Source organism: Orbilia oligospora, assembly GCF_000225545.1.
Source record: "Orbilia oligospora ATCC 24927 unplaced genomic scaffold scaffold00076, whole genome shotgun sequence".
Taxonomy (NCBI): Eukaryota; Fungi; Ascomycota; class Orbiliomycetes; order Orbiliales; family Orbiliaceae; genus Orbilia; species Orbilia oligospora.
The window spans coordinates 1,012,340-1,029,786 of NW_011645633.1; the positions used below are offsets into that span (position 1 = coordinate 1,012,340).

The 17,447-nt window shown below is 45.2% G+C and overlaps 5 protein-coding genes across 5 annotated transcripts; 3 read left to right on the forward strand and 2 right to left on the reverse strand.

Moving 5' to 3' along the window:
- Nucleotides 1–1,667: 1,667 nt before the first annotated feature.
- AOL_s00076g279 (uncharacterized protein) lies at nt 1,668–2,048 on the forward strand (the record flags this gene model as incomplete). Its single annotated transcript, XM_011122832.1, has 1 exon — nt 1,668–2,048. The coding sequence occupies one exon, from the start codon at nt 1,668–1,670 to the stop codon at nt 2,046–2,048; it is 381 nt and encodes a 126-aa protein (XP_011121134.1).
- A 770-nt stretch (nt 2,049–2,818) lies between these two features.
- Nucleotides 2,819–6,354, reverse strand: AOL_s00076g280 (uncharacterized protein; the record flags this gene model as incomplete). Its single annotated transcript, XM_011122833.1, has 2 exons — nt 2,819–3,124; nt 3,184–6,354. 2 exons carry the CDS (start codon nt 6,352–6,354, stop codon nt 2,819–2,821), a joined length of 3,477 nt encoding a protein of 1,158 aa, XP_011121135.1.
- Nucleotides 6,355–7,248: 894 nt separating this feature from the next.
- Nucleotides 7,249–8,201, forward strand: AOL_s00076g281 (uncharacterized protein; the record flags this gene model as incomplete). The annotated part of the gene is made up of 5 exons (XM_011122834.1): nt 7,249–7,251; nt 7,325–7,372; nt 7,495–7,633; nt 7,711–7,832; nt 7,908–8,201. 5 exons carry the CDS (start codon nt 7,249–7,251, stop codon nt 8,199–8,201), a joined length of 606 nt encoding a protein of 201 aa, XP_011121136.1.
- A 366-nt stretch (nt 8,202–8,567) lies between these two features.
- On the reverse strand, nt 8,568–9,561 carry AOL_s00076g282 (uncharacterized protein; the record flags this gene model as incomplete). Its single annotated transcript, XM_011122835.1, has 4 exons — nt 8,568–8,628; nt 8,717–9,119; nt 9,186–9,313; nt 9,401–9,561. 4 exons carry the CDS (start codon nt 9,559–9,561, stop codon nt 8,568–8,570), a joined length of 753 nt encoding a protein of 250 aa, XP_011121137.1.
- A 2,239-nt stretch (nt 9,562–11,800) lies between these two features.
- On the forward strand, nt 11,801–13,977 carry AOL_s00076g283 (uncharacterized protein; the record flags this gene model as incomplete). Its single annotated transcript, XM_011122836.1, has 8 exons — nt 11,801–12,236; nt 12,338–13,086; nt 13,144–13,227; nt 13,295–13,324; nt 13,387–13,439; nt 13,515–13,636; nt 13,784–13,854; nt 13,885–13,977. The coding sequence occupies 8 exons, from the start codon at nt 11,801–11,803 to the stop codon at nt 13,975–13,977; spliced, it is 1,638 nt and encodes a 545-aa protein (XP_011121138.1).
- Between the last annotated feature and the right edge of the window lie 3,470 nt (nt 13,978–17,447).

The following is a 17,447-nucleotide window of genomic DNA, read 5'->3' on the forward strand; positions in this document are numbered from 1 at the left end:
TTATGATACTTGTCCACCGTCAATTCCATAGCAATCCACAGCATGCTAACATTCGATAGGACCACGACATCTCAAAATCCAAATTCCTAAAACTTTTCGTGTTGAAGCTCCCAAAATCCAACAGCATCTCTATATTTACAGTCAAAACCACCATGAAGTAATATACAATTCACTGACGCCGTAAAACGTCATTTAATGACTACCGGATCATTCTATTCCCGCAATAAACGTTCGAGTAAGAAAAAAAAAAAAAAAGATAGAAAGAAAGAAACCAGATACGATGTAAAAGACGTCCAAATACCAATAACCACTCCGACGTTGCACAAAGAAAAAAACTCTACCCGCCCATGCATAAGAAGTATGCAGATAAGTACTATGCATGTCGAGTAACTGCCCAATCCAGCGGCTTGCAAGCTTGTGTAACATGGGCCCCCCTCTGTTCCCAACCTCATCAATTGCAAACAACCACAAAATTCTGACCGGGTACTACTGTGTAACCCGGGATCACAGTCATCCATCCATCCACGGCCATCAATCCATACCTGCAGGCCTGGGCCCGTCCTTTGTGCTCGAGTAACCTTTCTATAAATTCTATAAAAAGGATATTTAGTCTACAATAAACGACATAAATAGTATATACATCCGCCATAAAACACTTACGACCTACATTGTAAGTTTTTTCTTTTTAAAAAATGATTCCACATCGATAATATTAATATTCCCGTAGGCCGGTGCACTAACGTTGTAAACTCTACCCGCCCCCCGTTGGAATGCACCGGCCGGCCTGCATATGCAACCCTCAGCCCCGGGCCCTCGTCTCCAACATTTATATCCCCCCGTCCACTAAACTAAGGAAGCTAACTACTTAACTTTAACTAACTGGCTGTAATGCTTCATACCGTAAACGGCAATCGTCGAAAAGAGGAAATGCAACATCTTTCCAACGCACATGTGAGACATATTCTAGAAAAGAAAAATATAGTGCTAAAGACCCATTCGCATTGTAGCCTCGAATAGATAGAAAACTGTTTACCGTATCGATAGTGATAAAATAAGTTTAACTTTAGTAAAGCCCATCACATCATAAGGTATAGATAAGAATATATGTTGCTAATACAAGATGTTTAAGAAGTATATTATCAGTCTCGCAATATATTATGCCGTGGATACCCAAGTCCTAATACCAACGACGACTTGTCCGGTGACTCCGTACCTAAATACGTATACATGCCAGCGTAAAGCTAAAGAACTTCAATTCTGGATCTAACCTTCGTATCATCAATTAAATTAACTTTTAAAGAAATATCTACAGAGTATACACAAAACTGCCCAAACTTACCACATCCCCATCCGCTCGCATGCACAATCTTATCATCAATTAATTAAACTTTCCAAACCCAAACTTCATAGCTACCAAATAAATTATAACCCCCCCAAATGATCCCAAAAACCTCACCATAGTCCATACATCACACATTCTAAACTACTTAACCGCTACAGCTAGCGATAAATACGTCCCACCAATGTCCAAAACACCACGGTCGATTTACAGCCTCAAATCCCAACCGCCACCTTCAAAAGACCCATAACTAGAAGGTACCATAGTCCTATTACATTAATATCACAAACCATATCAATACACCCCGAACCGGGCTATATATCACCAAATGCCCCCCCGCCGCCCCTCGACTTCAACCCCCACCCAAACTCCAAAAAACCCCTTCACTTTGGCCGTAACCTTCGCCAACTCCCTCCTCACCCCCAAAATCGAATCCAACCCAGACCCTCTCCAATCAATCCGCGACTCAACAAGTCTCTACGGGTTTTACATGCAAGCAACAATAGGCGACTACAGACCTCCATTCCCTTCCGCCAGTAATTCTTCCAATAAAGACGTCGGTATATACGAAAGAACCGCGTGGTTGAAATGGATGAGTCATAAGGGCATGTCCAAGACCGAGGCGCAGAAACTTTATGTTGAGATGGTGGGGAGGTTGATGGTTGGGTATGGGGTTGAGGATGGAGTTCGTGAGGATATTGGGGTTTGACCCCCCGGGCCCTTGGCCAGTTAGGGGGAGTGGTTTGTTGAACATATGACGGTTGTAATATCTTTCTTTTTATTTAGAGAGCGTCGGAATCGGTGGAAATATTGGAAATGTCTGCCCGGGGGATGATCGAGAAGGCAGTATATATATTCTATGTACGATAAATTTGTATTGCGACTATAAGAGTAGTTTACAATGTTTAGGGAATGTTACGATATGTGAGAACTGCGTTAAGATAACCCGTATACAGATATACAACATTCACATCTACGAAATTTACGAAAGTATCAAAACGTTTTTCTTCCGCGCGCCACAATTCCACATTAATATTTCACCCCCACTCCCCATGCATGCTCTCCACATGCGCAAGTATCTCTAATAGTATACAACCACAGGCTCCACGCGCTCACGATACAAAGTAAACCATAGGGCAGAATGCAATCGCAAGATGGTGACATCGTCAATAAAAAAGTGACCATCTTTACGACAGAAAAATTCCACCCACGACGCCCTATCCTTGAAAATCCCGCCCATATATCTACGCCTCAAAACGCCGCCATGTGAAAAAAAGAAAAACAGAAATCATATCTAAATGGTGAAAACGTAAACGCCAGGATACCAGAATGCATGTCTGGTATATGCTGCCGGGGTATCGTGCTAGTAAAGCAAAAAAAAACGCAATCGTAATATCGTCGTAATGTAAAAACGCCCGGAAACACAAAAAGTCATGGTGTGTGTCAAGACAAGGCGTAATGGTCTTGAGCACACGGCATTTAAGAGCCGTAGCTCTCCAACTCCCCCAGAACGTCCTCCAACCGGGCCGTGTAGGAGAACCGAGCAGGCGCGGCCTCCCCAAGCATGATGTCTTGCATCATGTCTTGGGAGGCTGCCGCCTCTCGGTCCTCCAGGGCCTGGTTCTGGTCCTTGAACTGCCGGACCGCGGCGACCAACTGGCCAAGGTTGCCCCCGAGCTGGGAGCGAACCTCGACCCGAAGGTCGTACTCGCGGCAGGCATAGGCCAGCGCGACAGTCAAATACCCGAACGCAACGTTCAGGTGTGTCTCCTCGACACTTTCGGCCTAGTTAAGTTGTTAGCAAGATGAAATCGTTTATACACAACAGCGATTCAAAAACTTACCAGTTCGAGGCGGTCGTGGCGTTGTCGGAAAACGCCCATTAATCCCATGATTAATGGGACGTTTTCCGACCTTTGGATGCGGAGGAGCATCCTGGCGGTCTCACTGAACTCCAACAAGTTGGAGAGCAGTATCGTGGTGAGGACAAGGATGTCCACATCCTTGGAGGTGTCAACCTCCTCGTCCTGACTGCCACCAAGTTCTCTGAATTGGTGGATGCATGTATCCACGATTCCAGTGAGGCCGTTTTTGTGGTCGGCGACCGAGGTGGAGGTGGCCGGAGCGTCGTTGGTGCGATCAATGCACAGCTTGAACACTGCGGTCTGGAGGTCTTTGATGCGGGCTGCCCCCCGCATCTGGGGTTGGGTGTTCCACCCGAGAACCGTTGGCAGAACATCTGCCAGAACGGCTTGATGACCGGGGTCCAACCCGGCATCCAAAGCCCGATTAATGCGGGCCCCCTGAGCATAATGGCTCAGGATCGAGGCGGCGAGAACGTAGCTCGTCAGGGCTTTCTCGCCCGGCATTGAGGTATGCCCGTTCAACGGGCCCAAGATCTCGACGAAGGTTCGAGGATCGAAGGAGCTGAAGATCAGCTTCCTTCCTTCATCCTTGCTGACATTCTTCAGCAGCGTGTTGATGATCATCATCGCAACGTAACGTTGCGAGAACGATCCTGGGACATCGTCCCGGATGAATCTGCAATCCAAGAGACGATTTCGAAGCTTGCCCGTAACAAGGTTGATCTGGATAGAGAGCTTGAGGACACTACTCCTCGCAAGCTCTTCCATATCCTCGTCGTTCTCGAGCATCACCTTCAGCATTTCAAACCCCCCGTTCTCGTGCATAAGTTCGACCGCGTGGCCGCTGTATCTGTCCTCGTTCAACAGGATGAAGAGAGTCCACCCGTATCCTATACGGGTGAGCGCGTCTCCCTCAGCCTCGAGGTTCTTGAACAGCTTGGCAGGGTAGCCGTTCAGTCGGAACTTGGTCGTAAACTCCTTTCCGCTTTCTGTGTTGTTCGACATCCTATACGCGATGTCGAGGATACTGCTTCGGCGCGTGGGATTCTCCTTCTGGGCGTCCTCCATCAAAGCATTGATTTCGTTAAGGACACGCTGGTGGCGGCCCTTCTGTAAGAGTTCGTGGCGGCTCAAAACCTTTGGCCCATCATCTTCATCCTCCGGCATGTCATAGGCGGATCCCTTCTTGGTATTAGCCTTAACGGCCTCCTTCTTCTTGTCTGCGGCCTTCTTCCCCTTCTTGGCTCCTTTCTTTATCTCTGCTTCGGCGATGGCGGCAGCAGCCATGGCCTCTTCCTTCTCGCGTCTCAAAACTTCTTCGTAGTGTGCTTTCTTGGCTGCTTGCTTAGCTGCCTCTTCTCTCGAACGGTTAAGCTCCAACTTATCATCCTCTCTTTGCTCCTCTTCGGTGACTGGTTGTCTCATGGTTCTCTGTGAGACGCCATATGATTTCTTAGCAGCTCCCTCGTTACGAAACTTCGAACGCGTCGTACGGACTCCGTAATCAGCAGCGAACATAGCGCTGTTGATTTGTGCCTGTAGGTCTGCCTCCTTTTCTGCGATACTGCCTGGAACGACCTCGTCGGTTCCCAAGTTAATCAATTCATCTTCGATGCTCTTCCTCCTCGGCTGTCGCGTAACCGGCTGCTTCTTAGCCTTTTTCACAGGTGCTTGCTGTTCTCCTATTTCAGCAACACGAGATTCGATTAGTTCAGCCAAACCAGATGGCATCTCAACAGCGGATGGCTCCTTGTTCAACGAAGGAACCTTGCTATTCTCCGGGGAGCTCATGACAGCGTATGAAAGGTCGACTGCGTGGTCGTAGACGAAATCCGTTTGTTCTGGTTCGTCAGCTTCGACGGATGCTTTAGTAGCCTTTTCTGCCTTCCTAGCAGTAGCCTCGCTCTTCTTCTTTCCTAGATTCTTTGACAAAGCTGGGTTGGGTAGTTCTGTACCCTTGGCTCCACGGTCTTGTCGCTTCTTAAACAGTCTCTTAGCACCTTCATCATCTGATTCCTCGGCTTTCTTTCGCTTGACAGTCGTTTCTTTCGGTGTCGGCTTTTGTTTCTTTTGGTTCTTCGGCTTAGCAACGTAATCTGATTCAGAATCCGAGGAAGCTCTAGCTTTCCGCTTTTCAGTTCTTGCTGGGACAGAGGTCGCGACTTTTGACGGGACCTTGTCGGACTTGGAGGTAACCTTCTCCATTGGTTTCGCGGGTTTCGTGGCAACGGCTGTGACAGGGGCTTTTCGCCTGATCGTTCTGTCTATAACTGGCTCGCTGTCGCTGTCTGACTCGAGCGTAACTGCATTCATGGCAGTTTTTCCATTAGTAGCTTTGGTATTTCGAGCTTCGGTGATGGATTTGGAAGCAGCAGTTTTTGGTTGTTGAACTTCAGTAACGGCTTTAACAACAACAGGCTTCTTTTGTTGAGCTGGGTCGGAACTCTTGCCATTACGGGCTTCAGCAACGGGTTTTAAAGAAACGGCCTCAGCAACGGGTTTTGAGGAAATAGGCTTAGCAACGGGTTTTGAAGAAACAGGCTTCGTCTCCGAGACGGTCTTCAAGCTCTTTCGGATGTGTTCTTCTTTCTCAGAATCGCGTCTGGCCCCCTTTGCTGGTGGTTGCTGGTACGACATTGCTGTTGTCGATTTGTTCTTGAGGTTTTGTTCAGTTCGTTGCTGAAACTTGCTTATAGCTGGGGAAGTAACTGTGGCCTTAGTCTTCAGAGGCTCGATGACATCTTCCTCGGACGTCTCAATCTCGAAAACCTTGTCCTTCAGCTGCTTCTTCGGGCGTTGTTGCTGATAGGTATTAGCAGTAGCGGTGGAGGGTTTGACCTTCTTCAAACCCCTCTCAAGGACCTCGTCATCGGAGCTGTCCATATCGTATACGTCATTCTTCGGGTTCTTGGTGTTCTTCACCAGCTTCTGTTCGAAACTTGTTCTCTTCCTCTTAGCGGGATTGATCGTAGGCGTAGTAGCAGTGGTTATGGAACCATTCTTCGAATCCTTGGACTCGGTGGTGTGTTTGTTAGGCTGAGGAACAGTAGCTCCTTTTTTCTCCATGGCTCGGGCTTTGAAGACATCGTTATATTCATCTTTAAGGCCGGCGCTAGTTCGAGCGCCACGATACGATTTTTTGTCTCGCATGGTTGGTGATATGCAAAGAAGATTCACGTGAGGAGTGGTTTTGATTGTTCGTGATGATCTAGGTGGGATGGAGACGAGAGATAACTTAGTCAGGACTTAGTTAGGAGGAGCTAGTCGAGTGGTTGGTTGGTTGGTTGATGGTTGGTTGATGGTTAGATGGATGTGAAGGTGAGGTGAGGTGAGGAAGGTGGGATGAAGATATCGGAAGGATAAATAAATAAATAAAGTTTGCGGTTGTGTTGGGAGAAGAGCTGCGATCTAGGAAGAATAATGCGCAGGTTGACGTCTTGAAGGTTGCAAGTGTTGTTGTCGTTGCTGTTTTGTTCGTGATCGCAATTGCTGATATGGGACATGAGAAATTTCCAAAAATCAACGAATTAAGCGATTGCAGCAAGCAATGAGAATGCAGCGATAAGAATCGGGTTTTCAAGGAGATATTGAAGATAGAGAAGCCGATGGTTATAATGAAACTATCCAGTACGAAAGGACGTGGATAATAGAAGTTCGGAGAATTGATGGCTTGATGAAGATGGTGAAGGTGAATGTTGATGAGAGGAAGAAGGGTGAGTTTGAGTGTGAGGTGAAGTTGAGAAGAGATGGAGCGACAGACAAACGAGACAGACGAGACAGACCGAGAAGAGGGAAAGGGAACACAACAAAAACAAACCTGCGTCTTCGCTTAGTGCCACGGTGCTGCTGCTGTTGCTGGTACTGAGAGCCGCACAATGACGACAACAACACAACACAACAACACATTACCCTGTCAAACATCTCGAAACGCGACCTCATTCAATTCAATTCAGTCCATCTCAACTCAGCTCAATCTCTTCCCCATTGATCTATCTAGTACTATTCACATCGACACGTTCGAAGTCCCGACATCACACATCCACCATGGTATAATATCCTCACTCTCCTTTGATTCGATCTCTGTGATCTGGAAATACGTAGCTAACTTTCAATCAAACAGGGTAAACGAAGAAAAGCCATCAAAGTCAAAGGCGACCTCAAAGAAAGTGTACGCCTGTCTCCCCTTCCTCGCCTATTGTATTCCTCGCATGCTACCATCCGGCATCTATCCGGCATCCCGTCTTGAAGGACAATCATAGGCTAATATAACATCCCGACATCTCCAAACAGCAAAAACCTCTCCCGACAGTCTTCAATTGTCTCTTCTGCAATCATGAAAGATCAATAATCATCAAACTTGATAAGAAGAACAGTGTCGGATCCCTTCACTGCAATGTCTGCGGTCAGACATACCAGACTTCTATCAACTGTACGCCCCCACGACCCTTATATAACCACCGCCGTTACTACAGAACCGTGAGCTGACACTTCCTACCACAATCACAGATCTCTCCGGAGCGGTAGACGTTTATGCGGACTGGGTCGATGCAGCCGATGAAGTTAAAAAGGAGCAGAGGAGGGCAGCCAAACGAGGTGGTAACTCCTCAGGCGGTGGGGAATCACGAGGAGTAATGGAAAGAAGACGTGAGAGCGACCCTGGAGAGGATGACGAAGACGATCTCGACGACGACGTGGATGATTAGGACATCTTCCCATTTGGTCTGGACGAGAACGGTAGCTTTGTCAACCCTCCAAGGGACGTTGCTTCTCCATCTGCTCCTACTACTCCGATTCGCCCTCCCCGTTCCCGTGCTTCTACCGCTGCAGCCGCTGCCACCGAAGGATCGGCCAGCCCTCCGATCCGTTCTCGCCCTCGTCCTCAAGCTATCGACCTGGGTACCGACCCCGGTGGGAACAGTCCCTTACGCCCACCATCCGATATTTCTTCCATCAGTGACCCCGGACCAAGTTCCGCTGGTCATCATCCCAAGCCTTGATATTTCTTGCCAGCCAGAAAGAAAGAAAGAAAAAAGCCCAGGTATTCTTTGGTGTCTAGGAGATTGCTATTGTTATTTGATCTAGCTCTTTTTGTTTATTCCTTTTACCCATCTCGTTTACAGGTGTCATTATGTACTTATATTTATATCTATCGAAGCGAAGGCCTCGGAGAATCTGAATGAATTCACGAAACAGCATTGATTCATATTTGCTGCTTCTTTTTTTCGCCAGTTATAGACACATTAAAACGAGAAAAAAAAACTGGTTTATTGAAACCATACCCGAAGTAAAGGCCCCAAAGGAAAGAGATAAAAAACCTCGCTATGACAAAAAAAAATTAAAAAGAGAAAATCAATGCACTAAAATCATTCATCCAAAGTTCCAAAGTGTCGGTCTCCAAAGTCACCAAGTCCAGGAACAATATAGCTAGAAGTTCGCCCCAAAAAAGTCAGCATGCCTCACATCCTCTACCCATACCAGAAGGAGGAACCAAGAAACCGGGGGGGAAACTCACTTCTTATCATCCAACCCCTCATCAATAAACGCCGTAATAACCCTCAACTTCGGATACTTGCTCGCAAAGTGTTCAATCCCCTCAGGACTAGCAATCAAATTCAAAAACAAAATCCTCTCCTCAGCCACACCTTTCTCCTTCAAAACCTGTACCGCCATACTAGCGCTACCACCGGTAGCATTCATAGGATCCAACAACAAAACCCAACGGTCTGCGATATCATTGGGTAGTTTGTGATAGAATAGCTTGGGTTGGGCGGTTTCTTCGTCACGTTGGATTAGGATCTTGCCGATACGGACGGAACGACAGCAGTCCCGGAGACCTTGTTCCATGGATTCGCCGGCTCGCATGATGGAGACACCGCAGATTTTGCCTTCGAAACGGACACCGGCGTAGGTTCGTCCTAGAAGATACATATATAGAAATTAGGAGGTATATTCGAGTTATAGCCGTGATACCGAGCTTTTACCTAGCGGAGTGGTGACCTCATGTTCCTTGACGGGCAAGTGGTTCAATCCTTCCTCGACCAGCAATCTTATTATACGGTTTGAGTAGAAGATAAAGTCCCCCCTCTGAGTATTCTTGTCTCGAATAATCCTATAAACCTCCCCATATCAAGATTAGTAAAAAAAAAAGTAAAAAGACAGGGATTCAAGAAAATTTTGATGATTCGAGCAGACGTACGTAAGCAGAGCGATCAACTGAGGTGTCTGTGGTAAAACGTGAACAGTGTCGAATTTAATCTTCCCGGAGACGGTAGCCTTTGGCTTCTCATCTTTATAGGAAGGGCCAATTGGAGCGGCAGCACAACCTTCGACACCGGTGTCCGGTGCTGCCGTAGCCATTTTTATGTATAATTTTTTATATATTCTTTTCGAGGGAAGAAGTCGAAGTCGAAGTCTGATCTAAAAACAAATAGGTCACACAATATACACACAAGCTTTTCGGGTGTAGTGTGTAGGACAATTGACGGGGAATTTGCGAGCGCAAATTCTAAGGTTTATTTTGATTTTTTTGTGATTCTGGGATGATACAATCGGTTATCGAGGAAAGCAAGCTTCTGGTCGAAACAGGCTGGTACCGAGTGAATTATATAAAGTAATAGAAATGTCAGACAGGGGTATTGATTGAGGGGAAGGCTGTCATGCGACAGTAACAGTACTAGTTAGTATTCTACTAAAGCTGCAATCCTTAGCACCTGTTAGTGATTAATAGTAGTGGTAGTAGTGTATGTGACGGGTAGGGGTGATAGTACCTAGTAGTGGTTGATCGGAAGAAGAGCTGAGAAGAGAACGTTAACAAGAACGGTGGTTGCCGAAGCTGACCGTTTTAAGCCAGTTTAGGAAGCCAGCCAACATAACGATCGGTGGCCTCCGCGATCCCTCCGTTTTCACAAAAATCTCCCCTGCATTTTACACCTCATCGTATTAATTATATAAACTATAAGATCAGGCCAAGGAGACTTGGATATTAATTTAAGTAAATTACGTGGGAGTGTGTATGACGTCGGTAGGTTTATATATATAATTGTTATTCTGTGCCGCACTGTCTGCCGCAGAGGTTCGGACCATACATATATCCATGACATGTGCAGTCCTGTCGGTAACCGTACCGTACCCGGGCCCGAAAGAGAGATGTGTACGACAGAGCTCACTCGATTATAATTCAGTGTATTCTTAGAATATACCTGGTAGATGGCTATTATTAATGGTAAACAAGTTATCGGAGACGGTTCCCACTGTCGATACCTGATAAATACCATATACGATAAGATAAGTTGCCTTGATAGCCATATCTCAAAACCTAAAACTACCACTACTACCACCACCCTGAGTGCCTCCTACTAGCTACTTAAACTAGTAGAATCAAGAAGGCACCCCGATAACGATTACCAGGTTCAGAGCTTTAATAGTTACGTAGACCGTCATTAGCCGCATGCCAGTGATACCCTGATCATCCATTGGGTGGGGAGCTATCCCATTGATCCACCCATTGCATTGCACACCTAAGGTAGCTTGGTGCACTAGCAAGTGAACAGGTACTCGCGACCAAACAAAAAACTGGCCTTCGGGCGCCCTGCGACGCCAATCACACTCCGAATTCCCCGTGATTCGATAACTTCCCCAATTGTATGTAAGTCAGGATGTAATTCCTCACGACGGAGTTCGGAGGCTGGCGGACCTTTTTTTCTTTCCTTTTCACATTCTAACTAGTGCTATAGCGCTCTCTGACTCGTCAGATCTCGCTGTGACACCGAGAGGAATGCTGACAAGCTTCCGCTCTCAAGCTCTTTTTGGTCTGCTTAAAAGGCCACGAACGTCCCTTGTTGGTCGAGGGGAGAAGTATCTTTCGTCTTTTTCGCCATTCCCATCCGTGCAATTGGTGTCGCAAGAAATAGAGTATCCATCTCCTAACAATTGAATATTAGTCCTTTAAAATACTAGAATAAAAAGTAAGTAGATTACTAACACTGAATTTTCCTTTCCTTCATTTTTTATTTCATCTTTTTTGTTTCTGTTGGTTGGTTTTCTTTGTTCGAATCCCTTGACCAGTATCGATCGGAGCGCGGCGAATTGCAAATGTTGTGGGGGAGCTGAGCTGCGAACGGAATAGCTGGCTGTACTGCATATCCGCATCTAGTCAACCTGGAACCACCCATAAGGTCCCAATTGATTAATCGCAACAGCTTCCCAATCAATTGGTATTCTATGAAATCGACTAGCCGTGCATACGTGTAAATTCCATAAATTAAAAAACAAAAAAAATCTCAACTTCACCGGCAGTTTGAGTATTACTCTTATATAGAATATAAGCTTGGTCGGGAGCTCTGCAGCTCTGGCTGATTATAAGCTTGATGTTCCACAAGAAACACCGTCAAATCCCTCGAATTGACGTCACTCCGCTACATTGTTGCATGTTACACAACTTCAGTCAAATCACATCAAATCATCAATCGAACTACATTCGATTGATAACACGTTAACACCTGGCTAACATATCTCCTATATCTGCCCCTGACATCTAGGAAATCAAATCCCTTTAGGAAACAAATATTAATACGGACACACATCCCATCCATCCATCATGGCGTCCCCAGATCAAGTCCTTCAGCAGATTCTCGCTGCCGTGAACTCTTTGCAGTCCGAAAACAAGTCCATCTCCGAAGCCGTCTCTACTCTCACAGACCGTGTCAACCGCTTGTCGATACAAACGGCTGCTCCACAAGCTATCACCGGCTCTCCTACCATTCAACCGATCTACAAATCCACCCTTGGTGTTTCTAGTCTCGGAGAATCTGCCAGACCTGGTTCGTCCGGTACACCCAGTGTTGAAGAAGCCAAAGGCGAAGTTGCAGCAAAGCAGAGGAGAGGCTCAATGTACGGGTCCAGGATTATCCTTACAACCTATCCTTCGCAGTCCGGGATCGATCCCATTGTTATGGACTGGGGGAACTCCGATCCCCAGAAGCGAGGTCCTGTTGTCGTGAACAGAGGGAATACTACTGTCAGGCGTAGAAATGGTAAATTCCCCTAATCCATCCTATACGATCTTCATCTACATAGTTTGGTGTATTTGTATCTTTAAAATCTAGGATTATATACTAATTATGGAACCATTTAGCTGTCGGAGCTCACGGCGGTAGCTACAGCTTCTACCACGCATTGGCCGTCGCCATCCAGGAATTATCCCTAGAACACAAGCCAGACTACACCAACACCGAACCAGCTGCCCAAATCGGTCCATATCCTCAATGGGGTGATGGCAAGAAGATCGTAGCCATGGACCCCTTCGGCCATCTGGCGCCATGGCTCTACAAGGACTTCATCGAAAAGGAAAACGTTGACATCCGTCCCACCATCGCCATCACAAAAGCCCACATGCGCCTTCCAGAACTAGAACAAAGTGTGAGATCTGGTCGTCTATCCGTTGACGGAAAGATCGTTCTCAACGAATTCGGTGAACTCGCCGTGACCAAGGTCGCTGTGGAGCCTGTATGGTATCTTCCAGGCGTCGCAGAGAGATTTGGAATCGATGAGGGACTCCTCCGTCGGTCGTTATTCGAAAACACCGGAGGTTCCTTCCCTGAATTGATCACTAGACAAGATATCAAGATCTTCATGCCACCAATTGGTGGACTTACAGTCTATATCTTTGGAGACCCAGCGAAGACCGCAGATCCCAATTGCAAGCTTGCCCTACGTATCCACGACGAGTGCAATGGATCCGATGTCTTTGGCTCTGATATCTGTACCTGCCGCCCATACCTCATCTTTGGTGTCGAAGAGGCAGTCAAAGAAGCCCAGAAAGGCGGCAGCGGTGTCGTCATCTACTTCAGGAAAGAAGGCAGAGCTTTGGGAGAGGTCACCAAGGTAAATTGGCGTTTAATCTGATTCAACTGCATCCCAATCAATGCTAATATCGAGCAGTATCTAGTTTACAACGCCCGTAAACGCGGCACCGACAAAGCCAGTGAATACTTCCAGCGTACTTCCAATATCGCAGGTGTTAAGGTATATCATATGTCTCCAACTCTCCGAATCGGCGCATATGGCGGAATCTAACAGTATCTTCGTTCAGGACATGCGATTCCAAGCTTTGATGCCTGATGTAAGTATAACAAGCCCTCACTATACATTCTGAAACGCCTCGTATCTAACACGTGTACATAGATTCTCCACTGGCTCGGTATCAGCAAGATCGATAGGATGCTATCGATGTCCAAGTAAGCCCCTCACGAAAGAGTCCCGTGCTTATCATTTTGCATGCAGGCCGCTGATAACTCTTACCAATCAAATAGCATGAAGCACGACGCTATCGTCGAACAAGGCATCCCGATCCTCGAACGGGTTCCTATCCCAGACGAAATGATCCCAGCAGACAGCCGTGTCGAAATCGACGCAAAGATTCATGCCGGATATTGTAGGCTTTCCCTTCTGAGAACACACACCCCGCTTTCAGCTCCCCGCTGTTCAATGCTCGCCAGGACGAACCGTCCGGGTTGCATATTCCCTCTCCTCTTTGTCATAAACAGAACTTAGTGCTGACCACACCGGTTACCCAATCCAGTCACCACCGGCAAAATCCTGTCCATTGACGAACTATCCAACGTCCAGGGCCGTACCTGGGAGGATGTTGATGTAAGTTTTTACCCTTCTTTCTTTCCGTAGTCATTCAACTCCCAGTTCCTCGCTCAGTCGGAGATATTCCAACAACATATCCACTTTTATACATTACGCCTTGCCTCCTCTTGTCTCTCGTGATACCCATTTTTGGTCGGGCCCACATGGGTATAACAATTGGCTAACTGTTCTGATAACCAATCTAGCATTAAATGCGGCATGGTCCTGCGTTATGCCTTTGTCCTGCCTTGGTTCTGGCTCTTTTTTGGCTTGCGTTATCTAGATACCGGCTGACCTTATGTATGCCACCCGCCGCATCGGCTGGAATGGGTCCATTGGTTGAAGGGGCATTTTTTCGACTCCCTGACCTTTTTATTTTATCTTTATTGGTTTTTTTCTGAAGGACTGTTAAGATCTTCTTTACGAAGTTAAGTTTTTTTCTTTTTTATTATCTATTTGTTCGGGAAGATTGGGGGTTATTTTTTTGGCTAAGAAGTATTGTTATTCTTCCCTTTGTATTTTTACTGTTGATGACCCATAGGCAACTGTGGGAGGATATATGTGTTCCTTTCGATTAGATATGGATGAAGAGAAGGAGATATGAAAAAAATTATTCATGACTACCAAACTATCAACATCCACGATACTACCTAATGAAGTGAAGCTAAACTAAGGCGCAGCTAGTATGCTCTAATATTAACACTAAGGTATTACTCACTTGAAGGATTAACTCTAGACGGTCTTTTTTTTACGTATGCACCGTCTCCTCGGGTCAACTAGCTGCTCTGCAAGAGATGCCACCGATCTAAACGGGCTTTTTTTCTCTCTCTTTCTTCAAAAGAGGCGTCTTTTTGTTACTGTCACTAGTATCCGATGCGAGTGATACCATGATACGGTAACGTGAACAGGGAAGGGCTTGTTCCGGTGCTTTGGGGGGGATTCCGGTGGCTTAGTTGAGTGCATGAAATATTAAAGACTTGTCGATATTTAGGATATTTAATGTAGTAATTCTGTGTCATTTGTTAAGGATTTAGAGTTTAAGACGGTGTTTCATTCATATGGCTTGTATAACTCGTTTATTTCGATTTAGATGATGATGGTGATGATGTATTCGGATCAGTCGGATGGTTAAAGGCTGGCTGGATGGGTAGTATATTATAATATAATAGATTCCGTGGAGACTAGGCTTGCTAAGAGGTATCTACTGTGAATATTGAAAGCAAAAGGTGTTGGGGTGTTGTAGGTTCTTTAGCACAAGTCCACCAGCGGACGTCGTTGACAAGTTACTTAATTAACTAGAACGGAACTTCGGGTCGACATGGGGCGGGTATTCTAAAGCGCGAGCTACGGAGAATTTGCTAATAGTCTCTCTCTCTTTTGTTCTTTTTTCTTTTAACTACCCCGGATTTTTGTATATCGGTCGTGGATTTTCGAACTAGCTGACTAGCTACCTACTACCCAGGAGGTATGTAGACCATACCGATCCAACCTCCTTGACATATCAATGAAAAGGGTCTATTTATAAAAATAGGTATTTTTTTAAAAATATTTTGGAGGTTATACGGATTTACTCGGGGTTTGAATTCCAGTTAACAGGATTGATTACCTAGTTTCACATACCTTTAAGCCATATATACTTACAAGTAACTAACTTATGTAAGTAAGTAGGTAGCTACCTAAATATCCAAAGGGATTTTTTTACCGTTTTCTCCAAAAGCTTACATAGTAAGCTCGAGCTCGAGCTCTTAGTTTAATACAACTTAAAGCCCGGTTTTATGTAAAAGCATGTAACGTGTACACCGCTCATATATGCATACGTACATACATGTGGAAGTATGTATACTATTCTTATTCTTATTCATAAGATCCGGTGACCGCTCACTCACTCACTAGACTGTACTCGGTCGATCTAGTCTTTTGGTATGTGAAAATCTATACGTATTGTATTATTCTTCTGGGGTTTTGTGAACTCCAGCTTGCAGCTTGCATAATTTCAACTGTGGGTCTTACATACAAACAAAAGAGGATTAAAGATTAATACCATCTGTATAAGTCAGTAAGCACAGTATGTGCTTACATCGAATATACTTCTTCGGCACGGTTATGCGTATGCGGTTGCGCGGCAGCCTGCCGGCGTTCGTTCGTTCGTTCGTTCGGGCATTCCTTCGTATGTTTAGATGACATGTCTACGACTTTATTTTTTATTTATTTTATAGTTGACGTATATAAGTACCTAGGTATATATAACATGTGCATTGCGAAATGATGGGATCATAGGAATTCTTGTTGACGTATATAATTTATAGATAAAGTAGGTCTACATTTCAACGGTCAGCTACATGAATCGAGAGTATATATATTAATCGAGCGATCTATGTTATATTATATCAGAGATAGCTAGATGAAAAATATTAAATCTTCGTTACTATGCTATCGCCGAATATCGAATTAGTATAGTACGAGAAGGAAAAAGGGTTTGTTTGTTTGGAAGCATGTTCTGGCCGGAGTTCTAGAGCTCAAGCTCGATGAACCCTTGCGTCAAGGCAAGAATTGAATCGAATCATACTACTTTATACTTCTTACATCCGAAAGATTCGCCTGAAACAAACAAACAAACAAAAAAACAAGGCCCACCATGCATACATGCAATATAGTCTTGTAGCTAGATGGCGATTAATTCTTTGATTCATGGATCAGAAGACCTTAGAAACAGAACGAACGAAAGGGAGACATCGAAAGAGTATCGTGATCATTGATTTTTCTTTCTTTCTATTCCCATCTCCTCAACACTACACCGACCGCAGAGCTGAAGGCGGTTAATACCATCATCATCTTTCATTCAATTGGTTCAAAAATCGACAAATGTTTCGTTCCATGCATGTGGTGGGGTGGATAACTCCGTACTCCGACATGACAAGAAACAAAACAAAAAAAATCACGAGACCATTCGTGGCTCCACGGCTTAAAATATTATATCCAAGCCAACGAAAATCAAGAAACCAATCTAAAAAGAGTATTTATTTCTATTTTGTGATTTAAATCGAATGCGAAAAAGTGTTTTTTGTTGGGAATCGATTGTTGTTCATGTATGTAAGATAAAAAAGAAGAATGATTCGGACGGTCTCCGTCTGAGATCCGGATAGAATCCAATTACAGTTAAAACGGTATCACAAAAGAAAGAATCAGCCACCTCGAATAATTATTATTTTTCTCTCCAAAACCTTCGGGGCCCCTGGGCTGGGGGGATTGCATATAGGAGAAATCCGCGGAAAAAAGTTCATGTCGAATAGAAATGAAAAAGAAACACCATCGACACGTATTAAACCCGTCTGTCTACAAGGGATGTATGCCTCGAGGAAAAGAAAGGGACAAAAAAGAACACCAAGCTAAGCAAGGGCTAAACGAAACATGTACATACATACATGCCGTGTATGTAGGTAGGTTCCAAGTCCACCTCCTCAAGAGAAAAAAACTTTGAAGAACGTAGAACACGGCTCGGAAAACGGGGGAAAATAAACAATCAATCAGTCGTTGCACAAGAAACTCGATTCGAAACGCATCCAAGGTCTATTAAAGCATAGATCATCTAAGTAGAGAACCATTGGAAACGA